At 53.5% G+C, this 19,490-nt stretch overlaps 1 protein-coding gene and 1 long non-coding RNA gene across 2 annotated transcripts; both read left to right on the plus strand.

Annotated features, from left to right (window-relative positions):
• Positions 1–200: 200 nt before the first annotated feature.
• On the plus strand, positions 201–1,673 carry LOC149404136 (uncharacterized). The gene is made up of 2 exons (XR_016294412.1): positions 201–530; positions 1,232–1,673. It is a non-coding gene; the product is annotated as an uncharacterized LOC149404136 (long non-coding RNA).
• A 935-nt stretch (positions 1,674–2,608) lies between these two features.
• LOC149404137 (uncharacterized) lies at positions 2,609–17,665 on the plus strand. The gene is made up of 2 exons (XM_089605005.1): positions 2,609–2,630; positions 16,903–17,665. The coding sequence occupies exon 2, from the start codon at positions 17,131–17,133 to the stop codon at positions 17,551–17,553; it is 423 nt and encodes a 140-aa protein (XP_089461131.1). The 5' UTR covers positions 2,609–2,630; positions 16,903–17,130; the 3' UTR covers positions 17,554–17,665.
• The last annotated feature ends 1,825 nt before the right edge of the window (positions 17,666–19,490 follow it).

Raw genomic sequence — 19,490 nt, forward strand, 5'->3', positions numbered from 1 at the left:
AATAATATTTTCGGTGAGTCCTCGAGTACTAAGAAGAGTCTCGAGAGTGAAAATAATTTCCGAAACACCTTAAATATATTCAAAATAAATTAGAATCAACGAGAAATTATCTCGGTTTATTTTCTAAAATGTTTCCATATAATTATGGACGAGATGGTTATTTTGAGAGTAAAAGGACCGATTTGCAAACAAAAGGTGGTTTATTTGAAAGGAAATTTGAGAATGAGGAAGTTAGTAGGATTATTTTTGGTCCTTATCCCATTAATTTCTCAGCCACACATATAGTATTCTAGACTCTTCTATTACCCTTATCTTTTCACTTTCACGTTGGAACAAACCAAAGCAAGAAGAGAAAAAAAAAAAAAAACGCACGGAAGAAAAAAAAAAGAGAGACACAGAGGTGAGCGATTTTGAGAGCAAACCCGAGAGAGAGAGAAACAACGACCGGGAGACGCCGGAGTGGTTTAAATTGAGCGGGATTTCGTGGAGTAGGAGAAGCCGAGAGTTGTGGGTTCGTCTTCTACATCAAGGTAGGAAATCCAACTCGTTTTCTTTGTTTCTAGTCCGATTCCTAGGTTTTCCAATTAGGGGTTTTTGAGTTCATTTGGTTGATTTCGTGGGTTGCTTGTGTTTGGGCTCGGTTTGTGCTTGTAGTGAGCTGAAATTATTTGAGTTAGGATTTTCAGATTTTTATGGATATTTTGGCCGAAAATTTGGAAGGGAAAATTGGGGGTTTTCATGTGTGATGCTTGAATCAGTTAATTGTTGATTAGGACTCTGATATTAAGTGTTGAAAATTGGAGTTTTACTTGTTCAATTTCAGTTTTCACGTAAGTTGTGTTTTGGTTCACTTTTGGGCTGATTTTGGGGGTTTCGGATTTCAGAGTATGTGCTTGGCTTTGAAGTATGTTGAGTGGATTTTTGTTTTGTCTGTGGTGTGGTACTGATATGCGTAGGATCGGATTTGAATTTGTGGTGTTTTTAGACGAGTCGGAGACTCGCTAGGATGTGAATAACATAGGTTCTTTTTAGAAAATTTACTTGGTTGAACGTGTTGCTTGTCTTTGGTTTTTGTTGTTGTTGCTGAGCGTGGGACGGGTTAGGATCGGGTGAGTGTTTGATTTCCGAATGCCTTGTTCGGGAATTGATTTCGAATCGAGAAACTTGGGTATTCTCGGTTCAATTTTTAATCTAACCGTGCTCTCTTGTTGCTGCTGCGTGTCTCTCCAAGCTCGTACCGCAGGTACGAGGATGCAGCAAGGACGGTTCCGGCGAGTCGCGGGCGAGCAGCGAGGGCTGTTCGGGTTCAGCGACAAGGCAAAGAGGGGCTGTTCAGTTCGAGCGATACGTCAACGGCTCGGTGAGATGTCTTGAGGCTGCGACAGCGCGCAGCGACGGTGCGGACACGGGCTGCGAAACCTCAGCGTGTCGAGGCAGAGTGAGTTACGCAGTGACGACAGCGACTCGGCATCCTTTCGATTCCGCGTCGGCGACGATGCGTTTGAGCAGCGACGGCGGCGACGACGAGTCGTGAATGTACCGGCTCCCGACTCTAATTGTTAACCGAGTCGTTTCTACTAAAAGCTAACTATAATATGTAATATTATTTGTAAAATAGTTATGTACGTTTATGATACTAATCACGTGAGTTAGTGAGTTGTTTCGGATTCAAATCGGGTGCTTCGGGTGAGCTATGGTTCGTGGGTTTGAGATAAACCGAGAGTGTCGGTTTCCGTGAGTTACGAGTACCGAACGTGTGATTGAATCCGAAACATTTCCGTATTGTAATGTTTTTCAAAAATAATTTTATAACCTATAAGCTTATGATTAAGCTTACACTATTTCTGTTACAGCTTATAAATAAGCTAAACCATATTTTATGTTTCTTATTACAAGTATTAAGTTTTGAAAAAAATAATTAAGGAAGTGGTTTTGAAAATAAAGGTTTGTACAACCTTACTAATTATTATTTCTTGATTATTATTTAAACTAAGTATTTTAATTATTTTTAATTAATTATTTTACTTATTATAACATACTTCCATAATTAAGATTAGTATTATTTTCAAAACCTATATCTATAGTTTCTAAACGGGTTGTTTTACTAACTACGCTTATAGTCTAACCGACGGGTTATTCTAATTTCTACGATCTTAGAGGTAAGACTTTCTTTACAAGTCTAAGAGTAGTGATTTTGGTTCTTGTGGATCGTTGTGGAAAGGAACAAGTTTTTCTCCCTCTTGGGTTCTTAAAGTTGAGTTTCGGTTCTAGTTTTGGGCTCGGCCTAAGGGATTTGGGTTAGTAAATGCTTCCTTAGCATAGATAATCTTGAGTTTCATGTTTAGTCGCTACTTGTAGGACTTGTTCTCTCTCTTGATCACTGTTTCATGTGGGAATCGTGTTCTTGTTTTCTCTGATTCTCTTAAGTGAGAATGTATGTTTTGCGTGTGACGGATATGAGTTCCGTGCGCCTTGTTCAGTTTCTCTGGGATGAGAATTTGTAGACTAGTATTTCTGCGAGTGCAGAACTAATGGTGTTCAACGCTCCATTTTATTCCTCAGATATTTTCAGCTATCGCCGTAACGATTAGGCGTTAGAGGGGGAAGGAGCTAGCGAATCAGGAGTCCATGTAAGTGGGAATTAAGTCAAGTACTTACCAAGGGAATCACATGTTTATGTGCATTTTACTGTGTTAGTAAGCAAGAGTAGTTGAAAACCCATGAATTTGACAAACTAATCAAGATTAAGGCTTCGGCTAATATTATTGAAAATGTAGCTTCGGGTTTGTCCCGTTAAGTTCAAGCGTAACCCGCTAACAACCCAAGCCGTTTCTTATTTGATTAGTTAATCTTCCTTTGACTTACTAATTTTAGATTCACCTGATAGACGGGTTTACGGGAAAAGCAGGGACAGATGTTTCTCAGATTCCAGCTGAGATATCTGTTCTAGGGACTACAAGGGTCACACCTTGATTTCTCTTTCAAAATAATATGACGAGCATATTAAACAATATTTAATCGAGTTCTACTCGAAACGATGCTCTTCCCGTTGTAGTTTAGGGCTGTACTCTGATTCCATCGGGTACCAAACATTTAAAAAGAACAGATGTCGATGGTACCAGCAAGTCTGAAGACTTGTGTTTTTGTCAGGGATACCTGACGGGCGCAGTGTTGTAATTGGTAACTAGCCGGCGTGCCGGGCACGTCTGAGCTTTCAGGGAGCTCCTGAGCGCCCCTATGATTGGAGATGGTACCATTAGAGGATCCTAGACGAAGTTTAAAACTTGGAGTCACCCTCATGATTAAATTGCTCGGGTCTGAGGGTTGGCTACTTGTCATTCTGAGAGTTGTTGCACTGGGTGGTTGGATGACCTGAAGATCAGGATGACAAGTTCACATGTAGTAAGTACGCACGTGCTTGCATATCATATGATAGGAATCATATGTCTTTCATGCATAATTTATGTGTTATGTGCACGTCACATGTCATCTAGTCGCTTTTATTACTAGATAGACTCCCACTTGCTGAGTCTTTCGACTCACAGTTTATGACCCTTGGTAATGTAGGCAAAGGAAAGGCTTTACTCGGGTAGAAGGAGGAGATCTAGTCCAGGCTTGCGTCGCTCGACCCGTGGCAATGAGAGTTTTGTTTTAAACGGGGAAAAATGGTGTTTTATTATGTAACTAGTAAACTTGTATTCTAGTTACTTGTTTTGCGTCCATGTTTGTATATAAGTTATATGTAAGATATGTCCGAAACAAACGAGTGTGTTTTGTTATGTATATAGTCGCTATAAGACTTGTATGTGAAATAAAAACGAAAAATTTCCCCGAAAATTCTATTACTTATGATATATGTCTTATAGCTATTTAATTTATTTCCGCTTACTATATACAAATGCTATGTTTATTTAAGTATTCTGGAGGAAAGAGATGTAAGTACGTCGCGGCTCGCGTGCGAGCTAGAGCTCGCGGGTCGTGACAGGGCCCGTTATGAGGCAGCCAAACGGGTCCGAGATGCGACCGTGAAGGAGAACGTGTCTCGTGGGACCACGTTTTCCTTCTTCGACGTCATGTTTCCTCCTCTGGACGACGAGCCGCCTGAGGACGACCTGCGCCCCCAAGCCCCCGCGGAAGCCGCCCAGTCGACGAACCGTCAACTCGACGGAGAAGCCATCGGCGGGTTTGGCGCCCCCTGCCCCGGGGAAGATGAAGAGCAGATCGACTTCGGCTCGGAGTAGCCGAGTTTTCTTCGGTTTTCCGCGCACTTGTTTAGTGCTTGCGTCATGTTTTCTTCCGGAATTTTGTTATGTCTTTCTTCCGTTAGAAGTTTGCCGTGTTCTCATACTTTTCTTTTTGGGTTGCTCGTACAACATTGTTTGCCTTAGTTAAAGCTTTTTCGTTTGTTATGCGTCTTATTTTCTCGATTTGCTATGCTTAGCGTAATCGATTCGCGCGTTGTGATTGGTGCGTGTCTCACGAGCCCGGCTTGCCTTACCTAGCGTAACCGGTTTGCACGGCTTACTGCCGCACTTGGCGGTGAAGCTTCCCGCGGACGCTGGCTAGACCCGATTTGCCCGGCGGGTGCGACCTTCGGCCATCCATTCGTGACTCGTCGCCCGTCGGCGTGTGCGAGCTGGGTGGCCGTCGCGCTCGTCTTCCGGCGAGTACGCTACCTATCGGCGTGCGTATCGGGACGAGCTTGCAGTTCCCAGTGAGCGTGGTGCTTGTCGGTACGCGCGTCACATTTTGGGTTTTGACTGCCGAGATCGACGGTCCGGTGCGCGGACCCGACTTGTTAATCTTTAGCTACCTTTCGGTGCGTAAAACGTGTCATTGTGCGAGCCCGACTAGACGAGGTGACGAGCTCGACTAGATGACGTGACGAGTTCGACTAGGCAAAGTGACGAGTCCGACTAGACGAAGTGACCAGCTCGAAGTGACGAGCTCGACTAGGCGAAGTGACGAGCTCGACTAGGCGAAGTGACGAACTCGACTAGGCGAAGTGACGAGCTCGACTAGGCGAAGTGGCGAGCTCGACTAGGCGAAGTGGCGAGCTCGACTAGGCGAAGTGACGAGCTCGACTAGGCGAAGTGACGAGCTCGACTAGGCGAAGTCAAAGTCCCAACAATCCGTTAGCCCCCCGAGTTTCTCGGGTACTCGCAGAGAAGACGAGAAATTGTTACAAAACAAGGTAAAGGTTTCGAAGCGAAATGTAATTCGATTACAATGTTGAAACAGTTAAAAAATTACATTCCCAGGCCGTTTGGCCATACTTGAGATTTAAAAATGTCATTTCAAAAATTGAAAATGAAATGACATAACAAAACGTAGAGTAAGCGGGAACGGGCGTCTATTGGTAGTACCGCCGAAGGTGTTCCGCGTTCCCAGGGTGCGTGAATACGAGTCCTTCCAGGTTCTCGAGCTCGTATGTGCCGTTGTGGATGGCTCGGCGCACGCGGTACGGACCTTCCCAAGTGGGGCCCAAGACTCCCGCCCCTTACACTTTGGTGTTTTGGAACACCCTCCTGAGGACGAGGCTTCCGTCGGCGAACTGCCGCAGCTTGACCTTGGAGTTGTAGTATTTTTCGACCTTCCTCTTTTGCGCAGCAAGGCGGGTGAGTGCGTCCGCCCTCCTCTCATCTATGAGGTCCAGCTCGAGCCTGATCGCGTTGTTGTTGGCGGCTTCTTCGTATTCCTCGATGCGTAGGGTCGGCAGCTTGGTCTCGACGGGTACCACGGCCTCGACGCCGAACGCGATAGCGAAAGGAGTTTCGCGCGGTGGTTCGGTACGCCCATAGGACCATGGGGAGCTCGTCGGCCCAAGCCCCCTTTTTCTCATCCAGCTTCTTTTTCAGATTCTCCTTGATCGTTTTGTTGACCGCCTCTACCTGACCGTTGGCTTGAGGATGGCGGGGGGAAGAGAAAGTCTTGCTAATGCCCAACTGCTCGCATACTTCTCGGAGGCGCGCGTTGCCGAATTGCTTTCCGTTATCGGTCACAATCGACGCGGGGATCCCGAAGCGGCAGACAATGTTCTTCCAGATGAAGTTCGTTGTGTTTGTATCGGTGATCTTTGCCAGCGGTTCGGCCTCTACCCACTTCGTGAAATAGCCGATTGTCACGATCGCATGCTTGTATTGCCTCGGAGCCATAGGTAGCTCGCCGATGAGATCGATTCCCCACTTTGCGAAGGGTCACGGCACGATGATCGGGCATAGCGGGGCAGGCGCTTGGCGCGGGATGTGAGCGAACCTTTGGCATTTGTCGCATTTCTTGGCCCACTCGTGGGAGTCCTTTTTCAAGGTTGGCCAAAAATATCTGAGTCTCAGTAGCTTTAATGGCAAAGATTGCCCGGCGGCGTGGTTCCCGCACACCCCTTCGTGCACCTCGCGGAGCGCTTTCTTCGCCTCGACCTCGGTCAGGCAGCGGATGAGGGGCATAGAGTAGCCTCTCTTGAACAAGTTGTCCTCCCTCATCGTGTACTTCGGCGCCAAGCTTCTCAGCTTCTTGGCCTCTTCTTTGTCTTCGGGGACGACTCCTCGCTTAAGGAGTTCCACGAGCGGTGTCATCCATGAGGGAGGCGGAGTCTCGTCAACTACCCCTACGTCACCTCTCGAGACGTAGGGTCGGGTCAACACCTCGATCGGGACGCTGCCTTCGCCCTCATCGTCTATCCCGGACGCGAGGCGAGCCAGGGCGTCAGCGTCGATGTTCGCCTCTCGAGGAACTTGGACGATCTCGAACCATGACATGGCCTCTAAGTTCTTTTGGGCCTTGGACAAGTATGCGATCATGTTCGACTCTCTAGCGGCGTAGTCGCCCTTAACCTGGTTCACGATCAACTGCGAGTCGCAGTGGATGCGCAGGTTCCGGACGCCTAGCTTGTTTGCCAGCTCCACGCCAACAATCAGAGCCTCGTACTCCGCCTCGTTGTTGGAAGTCTTGAACTCGAACCGCATGGCATATCTCAGCTTTTCCCTATCGGGATTTGTGAGCACAACGCCGGCGCCAGCCCCCCGGGCGTTTGACGCGCCATCTGCGTGTAAGTCCCAGACCGGCCCTATCGGGCTGTTGGTCCTCTTCTTTGACGACTCGCCGTGGTTGTCCTCCTTGTCTTTCATGCTCTTACTATTCTCGTCGCCCTCGTCGGTCGGGGGCGCGCTTGTGAATTCGGCGATGAAGTCGGCGAGGGCCTGGCCCTTGATGGCGGTTCTCGGTTGGAACTCGACCCCGTACTCGCCCAACTCTTGGGACCATATCGCCATTCGAGAGGAGGTCCCTTTTTGAAGGGCCTTCTCGATGGGATGTCCCGTGCGGACCACAATGGGGTGCGCTTGGAAGTAGGGTCAGAGCTTTCTCGCGCTCATGACAAGGGCGAGGGATAATCTCTCGATATCTGGGTATCGGGTCTCGGCGTCGAGGAGCGCCTTGCTAACATAGTAGACCGGCCATTGCACCTTGTCTTCTTCGCGTATGAGAACCGCGCTCACGGCCCTGTCGGAAACCGCGAGGTAGATGTACAAGGTTTCGCCATTCTTTGGCTTTGCAAGGAACGGGGGGGGGGGGGGGGGGAGGCGAAGTAGGCTTTCATTTCGCGGAATGCTTCCTCGCACTTCCCCGTCCACACGAACCCATCGGTCTTCTTCAGTGCCCTGAAAAATGGTTGGCACTTGTCGGTGGCCTTGGACACGAATCTTGTTAGGGCGGCGATCCTTCCTGTCAGACTCTGAACTTCTTTCACTTTCTGCGGCGACCTCATTTCTAAGATCGCCCTAATTTTCTCAGGGTTAGCCTCGATCCCGCGGCGGCTAACCATGTAGCCCAAGAATTTTCCGGACTCGACCCCAAAAGCGCACTTGTTGGGGTTGAGCTTAATCTTGTAGCGTCGCAGGATCGCAAACATCTCTCTCAGATCTCGAACGTGGTCGTGGGTCTTGAGGCTTTTGACGAGCATATCGTCCACGTAGACTTCCATGGTTTTGCCAATTTGATTGGCGAACATTCGGTTTACCAGCCTTTGATACGTCGCTTCCGCGTTTTTGAGGCCAAAGGGCATGACCTTGTAACAGTAGAGTCCGCGGTTCGTAACAAAGGTGGTCTTGATCTGGTCCGGCTCGTGCATGCGGATCTGGTTGTAGCCTGAGTAGGCGTCCATGAAGCTCAACAACTCGTGGCCCGCCGTAGCGTCCACAAGCTGCTCGATCCTCGGGAGGGGGAAGCTATCTTTCGGGCAGGCCTTGTTGAGATCTTTATAGTCGATACAGATCCGCCATTTCTCGTTTGGCTTCTTGACCATCACCACGTTGGACACCCACTTGGGGTGTTTCGCCTCCTTGATGAAGTCGGCGGCGAGAAGTTTGTCGACCTCTACACCGATGGCCTGGTATCTCTCCCCGCTGAACGTCCGTCGCAGTTGAACGCGTTCGGCTACTCTCTTGTCGTCGTTGAGACGGTGAACCATTATCTCGGGGTCGATCCCCGGCATGTCGGCATGTGTCCACGCGAAGACGTTCTTGTGCTCGCGGAGGAAGGTGGCGAGCTGGTTTCGGACTTTGGACGGGAGCCGGGCGCCTACCCTGACTACCTGGTCGGGTTTGGCGTCGTCCAAAATGACGGGAACAAGATCGTCCGGTGTCTCCACCTTTCGACGCTCGACATCGTCCCTTTGGTCCAGTTCTCCGAAGATTCCTCCTTCCTCTATTTCGCACGGGAACTTGTCCCCGAGCTGGAAGACGGTGCTCACCATCTTCCCCTTTTCTTTCCCGTCCACGCCTTGGATGTAGCACATCCTTGCCATCGATTGGTCTCCCAACATCATGGCTATCCCCTTGTCAGTCGGGAACTTCATCATCAGGTGGTAAGTGGATGTAATGGCCTTCAATCGATTGAGGGTCGGGCGGCCGATTATGATGTTGTAGGCGGAGGGTTGGTCCACGACCAAGAACGATACGATGTGGGTGACCTCGAGCCCCCCCGGTGTCCCGAAGGTCACCGGGAGGTCGATGGTTCCCTCCGTCATGACCCTCTCCCCGGAGAAGTCGAAGAGTGGAGTCGAGATCGGGGTCGGTCTCATCCCAGATAGCTTCATCCTGTCCAGCGCCGCCTTGAAGATTATGTCGGCGGAGCTCCCATTGTCGATTAGGATTCTACGGACGAGGTTGTTGGCGACCGGGGCCGAGACGACTATCGCGTCGTTGTGTGGGTGGAGGACTCGCGCCGCCTCTTGGCCAGTGAAGAACATGGACTCGAACGGGGCCGGAGGAGGAGCCTCGTACGTATGGTTGATGTAGTGCGCTATTTTCCCTTGGGAAACTTCACGCGCGTACTTCTTCCTTTGCGTGGACGAGTCCCCAAACTCCGGGCCGCCCATGATTGAGCCCACGATGTGCAGTTGTGAGCTCTCCGGTTCTTCGATTGCTGCTTGGTCCGTGACGGTCACCGTTGCCGGACCCTTCCTTTCCTGCCGCGGACGCTCACCGTGCGCCGCGGCCGTCCCGATCGTTCTAAGGACGTACTCTTTCAGTTTCCCGTCTTGAATCAGGGCCTCGATCTGACGCTTGAGTTGATAGCATTCGGATGTCAGATGCCCGTGATCTTGGTGGTATTCGCAGAACTTGTTTCGATCCCTCTTTGCAGGATCCTTTGTGAGAGGAGTAGGGCTCCCTAGCTTGTCGCGGTGCAGAGCTAGGATCCGCTCCGGTGGGGTGTTCAAGGGGGTGAACGTCGAGAACTTTCGGAAGCTATCGACGTGTGACGGTCTCGGCCCGGGGAGGGAGCGGCCGTTAGGGGCCTGGCCTCCCTTGTTCCTCCTCTTTCGAGGGTCGGGAAGATCTCCATCTTGGTCGTCGCGGCATCGACTACCTTGCCCCCCCGACTTCCGGCCATCTCAGCAATCGAGATAGTCCTCGATTCCCATATACGTGTGGGCTCTCGTCATCAGCTCCGCCATGCTCCGCGGGACTTTCCCAACAATGGATTTGAGGAAGTCACTCGTGCGAACTCCCTCGGTGATCGCCGTGATGGCGTCCTTGTCGTCGAACCACTCGACTTTGTGAGACTCCTCGGTGAAGCGAGCGAGGTATTAACTTAACGTCTCGTCTCTCCCTTGCCGAATGGAGATGAGGTGGGTCTTCGACTTCTTTTGTGCCACGAGCGTGGCAAAGCGGGCAAGGAAAGCCTCTTGCAAAGCCCGGAAGGACGGGATGCTCCCGGGTCTCAAGCTCCGGAACCACTCAAAGCCCGACCCCGTGAGGGTTAGGCTGAAGGCTTGGCATAGGGTCGCGTCCGGCTGCCCTTGCATCGTCATCCACGTCTCGTAGTGTTGGATGTGGAAGTTCGGGTCAGTCCGCCCATCATAGGGAGGGATGGACGGCAATTTGAAGTTCCCCACGCAAGGTTGCGCGAGGATTTGCGCGACGAAGGGAGAGTACGATTCCTCAATCCCTCCATACGGCCTCTGCCTCCCCGACTCCCTCATCTCGATGATTTGGTTTTGGAGGCTCTGAATCATCGTGACCATGTCAAGCCCGTTAGCAGGGCTGACCGTCGGGGCCACGGGAGTTGCCGGCTGGCGCTCGTTGGACGCTTGGTCCACGATATTGGCCTGAGGTTGGCCGAGAGTTACGGCGGGGAGCGCGTCCATCCGAGAGTTGAGCCTTTGGCGGAGATCCTCCCCTCGGGAGTTTCTCTGCGCCGTCAAGCGCTCTCTAAGGTCCACGCTCGGCGCGTGGTGGGGCGAGTTCGCCCTTGGTCGGGCCGCGCGGCGAGCGCTTCGGCTATCGACCCCATCATTGCCCAGAGTCGCTCTCTCCTCGGTGAGGGGCCGTGTCCGGCAGCCTCTTGAAACCGAAGGGGCGAGTCCCTGGGAATGTGACCGTGCCTGTCGTCGCGCCGGACGCGACGGACCGGCCAAAGCACCACTGGGCCTCTCGGACCGCGAGTGGGCGAGGCTAGGAGTCGCCTCGTCGGTCCTTGACTCCTCCACATAGTCGGGGTCGGAGTCGTTACGGGCGGATCGATCCTCGACATCGTAGCTGAGGAGATCGGCAATGAGCGAGCCGTCGACGCCGGGACGGTCTAGAAGCTCATGCGAGCCGCCGAGCCGTGTCCTCTCGGAGCGTGGCCTCGGGGTCGTTCGTCGGGTCTTGGGGCTGGCTCTCGTTATCACGAGGTTGCCCTTCAAGACGGTGAGCGAGGCTCCGGAGACCGTATCTCGAGCTTGTCGCTCGAGTGCCGGCGGAGGTCGCCGGAATGTGGCTCATCTCTCGAGAGTCGTAAGAGTAGTGAGAGTGTGGAATGGAAGGGAGAGCGCGCTAAGGTCGGTGGTCCCCTCCTTCTAGCGCCAAAATGTTGTTGCCGTTTTTCGGACAACGATTTAGGAGCCACAGGCGGTTAGACCCAAGGCCGGACCAAGTGGCCTCGCCTGGGCTCGAGCGTGTCGGAACTGGTTGCCCAGATCTTCCCTTGGCTGTCGATGGTGTCTGAGCTCGCCGGGGTACCTGGAAAGGATGAGAGAACCGTGAGCTAAGAAGGGAAAACAGAGGGGGTGCCTCTGTTTACCTCTCCGACGCTCAACATTAGTGGGATTGAGGTGAAGAGTAGAAGGTTTAAGTGTTTAGGGGCCGATACTTGAGAGAAACGAGCGAGAGGTGAGTTCGGCAGCGTTTGAGTCCTCAAGCAGGGATTACCTGGAGAAGGTGAGAGGCGCCTGTATTTATAGGCGACCAAGGGGCCGTTGGTGGGCCCCTTGGCCGAGGATAACATGGGCTCGGCCCTTGGCCGGGGATAGCATAGGCTCGGCAGAGGATAGCATAGGGTGGCGTCACTGGCGGGCCCCTTGGCCGAGGATAACATGGGCTCGGCAGAGATTAGCATAGGGTGGCGTCATTGGTTGGCCCCTCGGCCGAGGATAACATAGGTTCGGCCCTTGGCCGAGGATAGCATAGGGCCGAGGATAGGCTTGTGAGGCCGAGGTCGAACTCGTGAGGCTGTGAGGCCGATGTCGAGCTCGCGAGGCCGAGGTCGAGCTCGTGGGGCCGAGGTCGAGCTCGTGGGGCCGAGGTCGAGCTCGTGAGGCCGAGGTCGAACTCGTGGGGCCGAGGTCGAGCTCGTGAGGCCGAGGTCGAGCTCGTGAGGCCGAGGTCGAGCTCGTGAGGCCGAGGTCGAGCTCGGTCTTGGGCCGAGGCTATTGGGCCGGCCCTTGGCCGAGCCGGCCCATGGACCGATCAATGGCTGGGGCAAGTTTGATCGATGTTTTGCCTTTGATTTGCCACGATTGGGGTCGGACCGACAACAATGAGTTTATTCTTAATTTCAATATATATAAACAGAAACCACGTGTTATTTATATAAATAAACTTCATTAGAAGAATATATCTATATATTTTACATAAACAAAGGAATAAAATAAAATAAATTTAATAGAAAACAAGAAAAAATATACATGAAAAGAGGTCTTAAAAATATATAGCCCGTCAATTTGTTTTCTTTATATGTATGATATGCTATGATTTTGTTGAGTTTAAGATCAATCGAATTAATAAAAGTATAACCGAAGAGATAATTAATCATTAGCTAAAATTTACATATAAACCAAAACGACTGTACAACTATATCTATTATTCAATATTCTATATACATCTAAACATCAGATACATATAAATATAAAGAACATACGAGGGTGGTATCATTTATACGTTATTTTACATTGCAGAAAAATTAAATTTTATTTTTTATGAATTGCTTGAATTTTTTATTTTTTCTGAACTGCTTGAATTTATTTTTTCACTCTAACTCTATGATATCATTTGTTATCATTTATAATGTAATGAAATTACAACTTGTGGCAACGCGCGGGTATGAAAACTCGTTAAATATAAAATTATGGAATTCATGTGATAGAATTACCTAAAGGAAATTGAAGAATTAATTTCCCTATGGACAACTCACCAATTAAAAGAACCAAGTTACGACATAGCAAAATAAAACGTAACTAAGTTAAAAATAAAATTTCTTAATGAGCAGAAGCGTATGAAGTATGCATAACTATATCAATGCACAAAGACTTAGAAGAAACTTACCCAAAAGTATTTTTTGGCGAGAAAATCGACGAAGAAGCAAAATCTCCCTAAAATCGCCCGAGAAGTCTAAAAGGTAAAAAATGCACACATGAATTATGAAAGCAAAAAATGAATTCGATCTGAGTACTATATATAGTTTTAAACTAATATCTAGGATGGAATGTGCCCAAGAAGCTTCCAAATCCATTGATGGAGGCCAAACGTCTCGACGCTTTAGAGAAAATAAATTCGAATCGAAACATTATCTCAATCAAGCTCGGTCCCAGAGCAAAAAAAAAATAGTGGAGCTCGGACCACACCAAAAATTTAAAACTAGTAACAGCGTAAAAGTGAGATTTAACCAAGGATTGTGTTGTCGAACGAAAATGAACAACGATTAAATACCTCGGGTGGTTCGATCCAAGGCCGGACCAAGTGATCGCGCCCGGGCCAAAAATGGGAGCTCGTAGACCGAGCTGCACCCTCCAGACCCTGAGGTGTGTTTTAGGGGGTGTGACCGTGCCAAAGGTTGGCTGCCTACGTACCCTATAGTCGGGATCAGGTCAGAACGTAGTTCAATTTGTGTATGGGGGCTATCTTGGGCTCAGAGGCTTTGGGAACCCAAGTCTTTAGAGTAGGACCCGGCTCGTAGCTTCTGGTGAAGACTTTAGAGGGGTCGCGTGCTCGTAGCTCGGAGTTCTAGCTGAAGGGCCAAGAAGCTGGAGAGCAGTGCGTACTGCAGAAGCTCGGGTCGCAGAAGAGGAGTGGAGGGGGGTCCTTGTTTCTGAGCCGAGGGAAGAGGAGTACGCGCTCTTGGAATGTCACAAGAGCATGAGAGAATTCTTCAGAGAAGATAAGTATTGTTCTCGAAAATGTATGAATTGTCTTTCTTTTTCTCCCCTAGGGGGGGGGGTATTTATAGTATTTGAGGGGAGGCCTTGGGCCGGCCCCTTGAGGCCCACCGGGTGGCCGGGAGCGAGGCGCGCGAGGCCTTACGCCCAAGAGGGCGCAGGGCGCGCGGGACATGTCGCCTGGATGGGCGCGGGGCGTGCCAGGCGCGGCGTGCCTGGCAGCGGGCGTGTCCGGCCGAGATGGCAAGAACGCTCGGCCGAGGTGGCAAGGACGCTCGGCCGAGGTGGAAAGGACGCTCGGCCGAGGTGGCCGAGCTGACGAAGACACTCGGCCGAGGTGGCCGAGCTGGCGAAGACGCTCGGCCGGAGCGGCCGAGCTGGCGAAGGCGCTCGACCGAGGTGGCCGAGGCGGCAGGGACACCCGGCTGAGGCAGCAGGGGCGCTCGGCCGGGGCGCCGAGGTGCGCGCAGGTCGGGAGGCCGGGGTGCGCGGGAGTGTGTGCGCGGGCCGGGAGGTCGGGGCGCAGGAGTGCGCGCGCGGGCCGGGAGGCCGGGGCGCAGGGTGCGCGCGAGCCAGGCGCGATAGGGCGCGCTGAGGCCCATTGGGCCGGGGGCCTCAGGGCCGGGGGCGCAGGTGCGCGCGCGCCGGCCGTGCCGGGCCGTGGGTGCGTCGGGGCGCTCGGGCCGGGGCCCGTTGGGCTTCCGGCCGGCCTTGAATCGTTTTTGAATTTCCGGTGTCCCAAAAACGACCGGTAACATTAGCCCCCCAAGTTTATGGCTTACGGGACGTAAGTGGTGAACTTTAGAAAAGAAAAGGGCGTTGAGGTAATTTCACCTTCGATCACATGTGATCGTCCGCACGCATACCTTTTGTGGCCGGACCCCTGGGGGCCGGACCGGGCCGGTCGGGCAGGAAGACCCGCGTGCGGCCTGGCGCTGGGGGACTGGCGCGCGCGCGAGGCCGGCCCGCGGGCCGGGCCTTGTGTTGCGCGCGCAGGGGGAAGGAGCAGGGTTTGCTCCTCCTCTCTATAAATAGGAGAGTCCCCGCTCTCTCCGCTCACACTGGCGGCCTGCGGGTAATCGGAAAATTCCTTTGAATTTGAAATTTCCCCCAGGCAGTTGACTTTCTTTCCTTTTCCTTAATGGGGAGTGAGATTGTTTCCCATGTTGATGATCCCGAGGTTGACCCTACCTGCCCTCTCCCAAATTTTGGGGGGGGGGGCAAGGGTCCCTTTGAGGAACTCGACGGGATTCCCATCTTTGTCGAGGAAGACTCTGGTGCGGCCGACAAATGGCTCGCGGAGTTGGAGACCGACGTCGCGGCGATCGCCGAGCTGGCGGGGCCCGGGAGCGGCCCACCTGCTAGGTGCGGCCCCGAAGGGGAGGACGAAGGGTCCAAGAACCGCGTTCGTCAAGGTTTGTGATCAACCTGGTCTCCCGCGAGGCGTCCTTTGACGCCCCCCTGCTCAAGCAGCGGGGTGAAGCGGCGGTGAGCGCCGAGCTCCCCCGGGCGTCTAACTTGGACGCCTCGGGTGTCGAGCTTGCGATAGTTTCGTCCGAATCTTTCTTGGACGAGATTTACTCCGACGATCCCCAAGGGTCGGGCTCGGAGGGCCTTGAAGAGGACTCGGAGGCTCCTCCCGCGAGGGGGAAGGAGAAACATAATGGCAAGGTGCTGGCGACGGCATGGCCGGCCCTCGAGTCCGCGGAGGCTTCGGGCTACACTTATGCCCGATCGCTGGAGAGGACTCGTATGTACGGAGTAGGCGACTCTGTCGCCCCCGTCGGCTTTGACTGCAAGGGAATCGATGCTGCGAGCACGCTCACTTCCCGAGTCTTCAGCACGCTTCGGGAGACGTATAACATCCCTCCCTTGGTGGGATTGCTTAGACCCGCTCCCGAGGACAGGCCCTCTCGCCCCAGGGACGGGTATGCGGCCGTGACGATCGGGAGTCTTGTCTGCGGGTTGCGTCTCCCGTTTCCCACGATCGTCCAGCAGATCCTGACCCGACTCGGGGTCCATGCATGTCAGATGAGCCCGACATTCCATCGCCTGTTGGCTACATGTTTCATGGAGTGGCACTGCCCGACGCAGCGTGCCATGACCGTGGACGACTTCTGTAACCTGGTCGCTGTCTTCCCGGCGCCGGGGCAGCCGGGATTTCATATGGCCCGTGCTCGGGGCAATGTGAGGCTGGTCGAAGATTGTGACCCGCCTAGCCGCCGGGCGTGGGTGTGGGTCACCTCGGACGCTTTTGGCGAGGCGCCCTTTCGCTTCGGTCGTCTGGCCGAATTTCCATCGGACGAGGGGGCAGCGGAGCTCCCCTTTGTGAGAGAAATATCGGGGATGTCGGAAGCCCGCAAGGCTGGCGAGCGGTTCCGTTCCCCCGAGTTGATGGCGCTCACTGGGTGGTTCCCGCCCTTTGCTCCGGGCACCGAGGAGGCGCTCCGGGCGAGCAGGCCTCCGAGTCCCGTGGTTCAGCCAGCCGCTCCTGCTTCTCGAGGTAACTTTTACGGTTTTGTAAAAATTTTCTGTTCGGCAGAACTTGACTTTCGTTACTTTGCCTTGCGTAGCTGCGAAGAGGCGAGCTAGGAGGTTGGCTCTCGCTTCTCGGGACCCCGAGTCGATGGCGGAGATTCGCTCTAGGGTCGCTGACCGCAAGGCGAAGGGAGAGCGCGTCGAGACCGCCGGTCTAGTCGAACCGGAGTCTTGGGCTTCTTTAAAGAGGGCTTCGACATCGGCACCTCCCGACGAGCGTTCCGAACCCAAGAGGGCGAACTCGGCGGTGGAGCTGGAGGCGATAGAGGCTCGAGGGGATTGTTTCCGCCACCTTGAGGGATCCCCATTATCCTGGTGGAAGGGCGTGGTGTCTAAGGGCGACATCGCTTTCTTCCAGGCGGGTGTTACCGACGCTCAGAGGGTCATTACTTCTGTTTGTTTTGTTATAAGCGTGGGTTTTAGTTTTAACCCTTGCTTCTTTGTCGTCGCAGGCGTATGTGAGGGCCGTGCAAAGCGACAGGATTTTGCACGACTTCATCCGGCGCTTAGGGGCATCTCAGGAGGAGCTCGCCTGGACGAAGGCTAGGTTGGTTCAGGTCGAGCGAGGTTCGCACCCGGGGGCGGAGACCGAGACGCTTCGAGACCAGCTTCGAGAGGCCAAGGTGGAACTCCAGATCGCACAAGGCCAGCGCGACGGAGCCCAACTGTCAGTGGCCAAGATGGCGGGCGAGCTCACCGAAGAACGGCGAGCTTGCGAGGTGGCGACCCGATCAGCGGAGATTTTTCGCACTGAGGTTACCGACCTTCGGAGGCAACTGGACGCTCGATCCGATGCCTTGGAGACGTCGCACCGCCAGCTTACCTCGAGCGAAGCGGCGTGTGTTAGGGCGGAGCGCGAGCGCGACTCTCTGGCGGAGGAAAACGCTCGACTCTCGTCCCAGCTTGCTGAAGCGGAGCGGAGAGCGTCCGACTTGCAGGATGACTACGACATAGGGACCGAGGAAGCCCATTGTGCCGGAGCGGTGGAATGTCGAGACGCGATCGCGGCCGAGAACGAGGCCCGGGGGGTCACTTTTGACTTCTTCGACACCTTGTTCCCTCTGTTGGACGAGGGTGCTTTCTTTTACAGCGCGCATGTTTAGCGCTTTGCTTTCTCTTCATATTTGTAGGATTTTATTTATTTTTCACGCACTTTTTGTTCAGCACGTGTTTATCAGAGCCGTAGCTCTTTTTATTTATGAGATATTTTCGTTGCTTTCATGTTGAATGCTATCTCATTTTCCGAGCAATTTTTACTCGCATGTGCCTTCTTTGTGGGCTATCGTGGCCCAGTGACTTCGCTTCGTGCCTTTCGGCGATCGAAGAGGTCGTACCGGGTAGTCCCCGGGGGCTTTGCATCCGTGCTATTGGCGACTGGACGTGTAAGTCACGCCGGGTTGGGCCGGCGTCTTTTGGAGCCCGTGCTTTTAAGCGACCGAGCTCGCCGGGTTAGGCCGGCGTATTCGAGCTCGCGCTGCTTGAGCGACCGAGCTCGCCGGGTAAGACCGACGTCTTTGAGCTCGCGCTGCTGAGCGACCGAGCTCGCCGGGTTAGGCCGGCGTCTTTGAGCTCGTGCTGTTTGAGCGACCGAGCTCGCCGGGTTAGGCCGGCGTCTTCGAGCTCGCGCTGTTTGAGCGACCGAGCTCGCTGGGTTAGGCCGGCGTCTTTGGGTTCGTGCCCTGAAGCAAGCGAACGCGCTTTGCGTCGGGTTTAGGCCGACGTCTTTTTAGTGTTCGCGCCCTGAAGCATCCGAACGTAGGTGCGCCGGGTTAGGCCGGCGTCTTTTTAGTGTTCGCGTCATTGAGCGTCGGAACATAGGTGCGCCGGGTTAGGCCGGCGTCTTTTTTGGTGTTCGCGCCCTTGAGCGTCGAAACGTAGGTGCGCCGGGTTAGGCCGACGTCTTTTTAGTGTTCGCGCCCTTGAGCGTCGGAACGTAGGTGCGCCGGGTTAGGCCGGCGTCTTTTTAGTGTTTGCGCCATTGAACGTCGAAACATAGGTGCGCCGGATTAGGCTGGTGTCTTTTTTGGTGTTCGCGCCATTGAGCGTCGGAACAGAGGTGCGCCGGGTTAGGCCGGCGTCTTTTTGGGTGTTCGCACCCTTGAACGTCGGAACGTAGGTGCGCCGGGTTAGGCCGGCGTCTTTTTATTGTTCGCGCCCTTGAGCGTCGGAACGTAGGTGAGCCGGGTTGGGCCGGCGTCTTTTTTGGGCCCGCTCACCCTGGAGTGAGCGAACGCGGGTGCGTCGGGTTAGGCCGATGTCTTTTGGGCTCGCTCACCCTGGAGTAAGCGAACGCGGGTGCGTCGGGTTAGGCCGACGTCTTTTGGGCTCGCTCACCCTGGAGTGAGCGAACACGGGTGCGTCGGGTTAGGCCGACGTCTTTTGGGCTCGCTCACCCTAGGGTGAGCGAACGCGGTTGCGCCGGGTTAGACCGGCGTCTTTTACTCAAACCACATGCGCCGGGTTAGGCTGACGTCTTTTACTCAAACCATATCACGCCGGGTTAGGCCGGCATCTTTTGGTGTTCGTGCCCTGAGGCTAGCGAACCTTAGTTTGGCTCAAATTTGGCCTTTTTCGGGTTTGAGGCAGCGCCTTTACGCGACTTACATGCGTCTCGGAAGACGTCTTACACCTACGACTTTACGCGTCTTACGGCACGCCGGGAAGGCCGACGTTTTACTCGAACACGTATGCACGAAGGGCCGTTGGGGTCCGAGCTTCCTAAGTCTGTATCCCCGTGGGGGACTTAGGCCTTGTGCGTCGGGTTATGCTGACGTCTTTTGGGCCCGCTCACCCTGGAGTGAGCGAACGCGGGTGCGTCGGGTTAGGCCGACGTCTTTTGGGCCCGCTCACCCTGGAGTGAGCGAACGGGGGTGCGTCGGGTTAAGCCGACGTCTTTTCTCGGACCCGTAAGTCTGATGGGCCATCGGGAGCCCTATGAGTGGGGGGGCTTAAGGTTTTTTTTTTTTTTGAAGAGTCGGCACGAGGAGTATCAGTCGACTCGTAGACTCGGAGCTCGACTCGAGGAGGCGTAGATTCGGTG

Source organism: Urtica dioica, chromosome 2 (genome assembly GCF_054948205.1).
Source record: "Urtica dioica subsp. dioica isolate 48M chromosome 2, U.dioica_male_clone48M_v1_H2, whole genome shotgun sequence".
Lineage (NCBI taxonomy): Eukaryota > Viridiplantae > Streptophyta > Magnoliopsida > Rosales > Urticaceae > Urtica > Urtica dioica.

What these genes read in the sequence shown, in the direction of transcription:
- LOC149404137 (XM_089605005.1), top strand. Translation starts at nt 17,131, where the DNA reads ATGGCGGGCGAGCTCACCGAAGAACGGCGAGCTTGCGAGGTGGCGACC.